Source organism: Amphimedon queenslandica, unplaced genomic scaffold (genome assembly GCF_000090795.2).
Source record: "Amphimedon queenslandica unplaced genomic scaffold, v1.1 AMPQUscaffold_13384, whole genome shotgun sequence".
NCBI lineage: Eukaryota > Metazoa > Porifera > Demospongiae > Haplosclerida > Niphatidae > Amphimedon > Amphimedon queenslandica.
Window position 1 is genome coordinate 30,198 of NW_003546380.1, and position 7,190 is coordinate 37,387.

A 7,190-nucleotide genomic window follows, 5' to 3' on the forward strand; every position below is an offset into this window, starting at 1 on the left:
TCTCTCTCTCTCTCTCTCCCTCTCTCTCTCTCTCTCTCTCTCTCTCTCTCTTAGCTTTATACTGTGGTTTAAAGGATAAAAGTATTCAATACATTGATGTTAATTCATTCAAAGTTTCATTCACTATACCTAATGCACATCAGTAAGGAATTTTATTTTTAAGTGCAATTATTATTATTATTATTATTATTATTATTATTATTATTATTAGTTATTATTACTAATAATTATTTTTAAAATTTTTATAGCTCATCTCTGAACAGTTTGCATGTTATATCAGAGAGATTGGTTGCCACTGGTGATGATGAAGGTTGTGTAAAGGTAATCAAGAATGTTTTGGTGCTGAAAATTATTTTATTGTCAGTTTCTTATACTTCTAATTTTTTTGGTTGATATTTGGAAAAATATTAGTCAAAATTTTACCAGTTATGACCCTTTGTTTGTTGTAGGTCATGCTTTTAAAAATGTCTCTGACAATTTTTTATACTTTTTAGAAAGGAAGTAAAGCCTAATTGAAGCTATACTATAGGATATCCTTATTCTACATGTGTGTAAAAAGTTTGAGCCGTTTTTAACTTTAATTTTTCACATTTTTGAAAAATACTCTGTATGATGATAGCCCATGGTTTTTTCCGAAAAATGGCTCCGTAACCACCCCTAATTTTTATTAATTTTTGATACATATTAATGTATTTGTGCAGTTGTGCTATTTAGAAAGTTTGAGCTGATTCCAACTTCAATTTTTCAAGTTATGGCCATTTTAAGAAATAGGCCATTTTCTGAAAAATACCCTGTACTATAGCCCATGGTTTTTTCAAAAAAATGGCTCTGAAATCACCCTCAATTTTTATTACATTTTTTGATACATATTGATGTACTTATGTTATGTAGAAAGTTTGAGTCAATTCCGACTTCAATTTTTCAAGTTACGGCCATTTTAAGAAATAGGCCATTTTCTGAAAAATACCCTGTACTATAGCCCATGGTTTTTTCAGAAAAATGGCTCTGAAATCACCCCCAATTTTTATTACATTTTTTGATACATATTGATGTACTTATGCTGTGTAGAAAGTTTGAGTCGATTTCAACTTCAATTTTTCAAGTTATGGCCATTTTAAGAAATAGGCCATTTTCTGAAAAATACCCTGTACTATAGCCCATGGTTTTTTCAGAAAAATGGCCCCGAAATTACCCCCAATTTTTTATTACAATTTTTGATACATATTGATGTACTTATGCTATGTAGAAAGTTTGAGCTGATTCCGACTTCAATTTTTCAAGTTATGGCCATTTTAGAAAAGTGGCCATTTTCTGAAAAATACCCTGTACTATAGCCCATGGTTTTTTCTGAAAAATGGCTCCAAAATCACCCTCAATTTTTATTAGATTTCCCAATGCATATTGATGTACTTGGGCTATTTAGAAAGTTTGAGCCGTTTCTGATTTCAATTTTTTGAATTATGACCATTTTAAGAAATAGGCCATTTTTCTTTAAAAATAATAGCTCAAAAATGGCTCTAAAATTACCCCAAATTTTTATTACATTTTCTAATGCATACATGTATTGCTGTCTTTATGTTACATGCTACATGTACATATATAGTAAGTTTAAGCTGAGTCAGATTCCAAATTTCTGACTCCAAAATCATCTTTATACTTCTACAGTAGTTAGAATTTTCTAGCAAAATAGATTAAATTAAAAATAATGTCCTCTTGCTCTAGGTTTGGGATGCAAGACTTAGAAAGGAAGTTTTCTCAGTGACCGAAAACACTGACTTCATTTCAGACATGGCCAGTAGCATTGAGAAGCAGACACTTTTATGCACTAGGTACTATACTGTATACCATGAAATTTATGTGACAAAAAATTCTTGCAATTTTTGCTCCGTTGCAAAAATTAAAATCACAAAATACTGCAGCTCCATTGCCACGTGGGGCAGTTTGCAAGCTATTCACAAAAAATTATTTCATTAAAATGTTAGAATTGCAGGATTTGAGAAAAAATTTTGACGCATAAATTTTATGGTATACGGTAGTTAATGCAAGTAATATTATTTTTAATAAAAGAGTTGAATGGGGTATTCTTAGATTAATGGGAATGATTTATTATCAATAATATACATGTACTATATTATATTTATTAATAAATTATATTTTCCACCATATTGCTTCTTATTGTACATTCTACTATACCATGTAGCGCAAAATTTTTGAAAAATTCCTGTAAGTTTCGCGAATTTGTCTAAAAATCTATTTTGCGGATTCGATTTTTGTGAATTTATACCGTCTGCCATCTTGTACCGTAATAATTTGATTTTTGCCAAACTAATTTTTGCATATCTTCAACAAATTGCAAAATCCATGGAATTTACAGCCCTCAAAATTTTGCGCTATACAGTACTTCAGTGTCTTGAAATAGTGTTAGTTTTAAAATTGGGATAATAGTTTAATATGACGGGTAGTAGAGCCATATCCAAATTAAATGCACGAGCGATTTTCACACGTACATGTATATCTCGCTCTTAAAATTCATTTGTGAAAGTTTTTATTTCAGCCATTACACGGATATCAACTCGGTGGTATTCGTTTTATTGTGAACAGGTGGAGTATTGGAAGTGTGTGGGAATTCTGTCATTTAAGCTATGAGCGTGTGTGGGATTGGATCGTTTTCCACTCCATTTAACTTTCTTAAAATTTGAGAATGATCCGTTGTAGCTGTACCACTACGATGCTTTATAATAATATGCATGTACAACTTTGTAGCGATGTACTTGTACATGTTTTGTAGCAATGTGTTTTTTTCTGCACGGTTTGCTTCGCTACATTTAATATGTGAATTCGTGTGTCGTATGCAGACGAGAAATTTCCAAGAATTTAATTTATTGTGTTTATACATGTACAACATTGTAGGTCTAAAATAATGAAATTTGGATTCATGCAAGGAAAATCTAAACTCTGCTTAAGCTTACTTTTTAGTTTTTATTTAGTGGAGTACTGCATGTCTAAAGCTCCGTTTACACTATGCCCTTAAAGCGGTTTGGAACCGGTTTAGAAATAAATCAGTTTACGTGTGGATAATTTCAATGCGGTTTGAAACCGACTTATCTAAACCACCTCAGGAGGTGGTTTGAGATAATCAAACTGGTTGGTTTAAGTTAGGGTTTGGCGGATTATGCTCTAAAATTGCTCTATTATGCTATGCTGCAATTCCCAGGAAACAGCTCTATTATGCTCTACCAATCAGCTATTATGCTCCCAATTATGCTCATGAATTTCATTATAATAACTTAGTCACACCCAAAAATGTGAGCCAGTAATTCAATTATGAAGTTCTTGAAAGTATTGTGAGCAATAGTAGCTGTTTAAACATGAAAACAGTTAATTTATTGAGTGTAAGTGCCTGTTTATTGCACTTCTCAATGCATTTTTTTCAAAATTTTCTATTATAGCTCTATTATGCTCACATTATGCTTATGCTTTTGGGGGCTATTATGCTCAAAATTATGCTGGCATAATCCGCCAAGGCCTAGTTTAAGTACTGGAGCAGCTGTATTATGTATGCTATGTAGCATTGTAAACCGATTCAACTACAGTTAAGTGTGGACACAATTAAGGCCTTTCTACACTTGTCCACTTTGGATCCAGAATTAAGACAAAATCCAGGATTAAAGCAGGATTAGCTTGTTCACACTTGTCTTGAATGGGGATTGAAGCTAGATCCAGTCAATCCACATCCAGAGGTGGATTGAAGTAGATTGATCTCAATTAATTATTCATAACCTGTAGAAGCCAATGCAGTTTAATTCACTTTTAATTCTTTCAAAGTAGCTTAGTGTGAACACAACCAAAGAGGATTCTATCTTAGTAGGTTGCAATTCTGGATTCAAAGTGGACAAGTGTAGAAAGGCCTTTAAGCTGGTTCCTGAACCGCTTTGATCCAAACTGGTTTGTAGTGTAAACGGGGCTATAGTCTTAACATTACTACTAATTATTAATAGTTTAATATGTGGTTTGATTCTGCAGTACGCACTATATAATCACGACCACGTGTACATGTACATGTACATGTTATCATTTCCTATAGCACATGTAGTATAGTCTCAATTCTTAATATTATATTATCACTACACACACACACACACACAGAGAAAGACTGTGGTTTGTTTGTTTGTATTTATATGTATGGTCCTCTCACTCGTGCCTCGTTTACTTTCAATTATTGTATGGCTCCTATTTTGAGTTGTTTTGTTAATCCAATTAGAAATTTATTATTTTTTAACGTTTCAGCACACTCCCCCTACTCCAGTACATGGTATGTGTATTAGCATGTGTAGACCCCCAGGGCAATATATTCCTGTATCCTCCACATATAGATCACTGAGATAGTTGAAGTATGATAAGAATTATAGTTATTTACATATTCACAACTATTAACTCTAAACTGAGAATTTAACATACACATACAGTATTGCAGGGTTCTGTTTAGAAAAAAATTAGAGGTGGTTGGAGGCTAATATTGTTCTTTTTAAATTTATGTACGCCATACTAGTAGACTACAATATCATGCTTTATGTATGGTTATTAGTATTAATTGAATGGTTGGTCTAAGTGATGAACTGGTTGGTTCATTTGTTGAGGTGGTTGTCCCGACCACCCCCGACCACCATAGGCAGAACTATAGTACTGCAGCTACCAATTGTTCCACGGATTGCTTAAAGTTCTTATAAGTGAAGGCTGCTATAGCTGAAACTAATTCATTCCCAGTATATTGTTTGCATACTTGCTACCTCCACCTCTTGGCCGGGGCTTTGATATTGTAGTGAATGTTAAGTTGTTGACTTAAAATGTTTGTGGCACTTTTTGGGTTTGACTTTCCATTCCTCTCTTCTCCTAGCGGTGATGGAAGCTTATCGGCAGTCGATTTGAGGCAGAGGAAACTAGAGCAGAGATCAGATTGCTCTGAGAGTGAGCTGCTGTGCATAACATTGGTCAAAGTAAGAGGAGGAGGAGAGGAGAATTGTATAATTAATAATATCGACCAGTATTGTTTTTATAAATATTTTCTTTATTTTGTCATTTGTATAAGCACTAATTAGGATTAATTGATTGTCAGTGACTTACAAGTTACTTAATAATGTTAAAAATGACTCCATGCGTGTTTCTTTTTAACGAAATACCTGCAGGGCGGGGCAAAGATTGTTACCGGAGACGCCGAAGGGGTTCTGGGAATATTCACGTGGGGTCTGTGGGGTGACGTGATTGATAGGTGAGTCAAACTTTCACCTCCCCTCCCTCCCTCCCTATTGTCAAGTCTTTGATTGTTTATTTACTTTAAGTAGTTTATTTATTTATTTATTTTTCTTCTCCCCACGCACACTATCCTCCAGATATCCATTGACCCTTCGTTCACAGTCCATTGACTCCTCTATACAAATAAGTGACAGTGTTGTCTGTGCTGGTGGTCTAGATGGAATAATAAGGTCGGTCACAGCTGTGTGTATGTATCCTTGCGTTGCCATGGCGTTGCATTGGCAACCGGTTATACTTTTATGCATAATATATGCTGAGATTCTAAAATGGAGAGAGAGAGGAGAGGGAAGGAGAGAGGGGGGAGGGAGAGAAGGAGTGAAGGAGGGAGGGAAGGAGAGAGGGGGGAGGGAGGGAGGGAGAGAAAGATGTATATAGTGTAGTAGCTTTTTTTGTGTCTAGTCATTGGGGTGCCTTCTTATCAGTCGTTGTTATGGATACTAATGACAATACTTTAATTGATATGTCGTAGTACATGTACATGTACATGTACTATGCATTTCTTAACTGGAATTATTACTAATGACTGAAGGTATTGCTTCCATAAAACTGAGTGGCGTATTTTTATAGGCATCACGTATAGGATTTGGAATGAAATTTGATGTAAGAATCAAATATTTAGCGTGGCTTAACTTTTGTTTCAGGTTATGGTTGACCACATTTTTTCTACCTGTAAAGGCTTGCAATTCATGGTCTGACACTGTGTAAATTATGTGGCTTGGACTCTCTTTGATGTATAATTAGTATCATCATTGCATGGAATATGACTCCAGCATACTTATACATGTACAATGTATGCACAGTATGCCTGGTAATATGTTGTGAGAGTTTTTTCTAGACTTCACCTGTTGTTCTGGCATGCTTGTTTAGGCTATGGCTCCACTCTTACCATTATGATAATGATGGTGTTTCTATCTCTGGTTTTAGTCCCTCCTCCTTTATGACTTTGACCTCACCACTTCCCAAAAAGCGGTGGCATCAAGTCAGCAGCTGTTTATGGAAGGTGTATGGAGTATAGGAAGATTTAGGTGCATGCTTTCTCAAGTATAATCTATTGTAGCAATTTTACAATAGCTCATAATGTAATTGTATAAATTACAGTGAGGCTCGTGAAACTGAAACACAGTAAACCTGTGAATACTTTAAGAAATGCCACGGGAAGACTACAACCTCATTATTTAGTGTGTTACTATTTTAGTTACTTTTAGAACACATATGCAATGTATTATGAGCTGCTTTATTATAGGGTAGTACAGATCTTACCAAACAAGACTATATGTGAATTGGGGCGGCATCATGGATCAGAGTGCAGTTATCCTGTTGAAGAGCTTAGACTCTCTCACGATAAGACTCATTTACTAAGTTCTTCGTACGATCAAGTGAACTCCTGGCCTATTGGTGACCTACCTAAGGTATGGATTGGAGGAGGAAGAAGAGAGAAAGAGGAACAGGAGGAGGAAGAAGAAGAGGAACAGGAGGATGTTAAAGAGAGGAGAAGAGGTGGAAAGAAGAGCAGGAGAAAAAGACGTAGGAAGGAGCTGCTGGCTGGGTCTCAACCGCCAAAAAAGAGAGACACGTTTTTTGATGATCTCTAATGTTATGATAACAAATTGTATTATAATTATTAATATTAATATTATTATTATTATTGAATCACTTTCACAGATCATTCAAAAACTGACCCTCTCTCTCCCTCCCCTTCTCTCCTTATCATTGCCAGTGATAATAGCAGGCAGTGTCTGTGTCTGTGTGAGACTATGGTTTGTCTGCCATGAGAAAAGTAACACGAGTAGTGATGTTATCAAACCTCTGTTTTTATTGCAGTTAGCATGAGGGAGGGAGGGAGGGAATATGCAATATATATTGATCCTTTAACTGCCCCA

At 35.0% G+C, this 7,190-nt stretch overlaps 1 protein-coding gene across 3 annotated transcripts in view; it reads left to right on the forward strand.

Annotated features, from left to right (window-relative positions):
• LOC100633851 (WD repeat-containing protein 55-like) overlaps positions 1-6,985 on the forward strand; it is a 16,048-nt gene extending 9,063 nt beyond the window's left edge. For all 3 annotated transcript variants that reach the window (XM_019997120.1, XM_019997121.1, XM_019997122.1), the window contains 7 exons: positions 55-142; positions 249-321; positions 1,723-1,829; positions 4,895-4,994; positions 5,184-5,266; positions 5,388-5,480; positions 6,554-6,985. In XM_019997120.1, the coding sequence (XP_019852679.1) occupies positions 55-142; positions 249-321; positions 1,723-1,829; positions 4,895-4,994; positions 5,184-5,266; positions 5,388-5,480; positions 6,554-6,902 (893 nt within the window). In that variant the 3' untranslated portion in view covers positions 6,903-6,985. The remainder of the gene's footprint in view (positions 1-54; positions 143-248; positions 322-1,722; positions 1,830-4,894; positions 4,995-5,183; positions 5,267-5,387; positions 5,481-6,553) is intronic.
• The last annotated feature ends 205 nt before the right edge of the window (positions 6,986-7,190 follow it).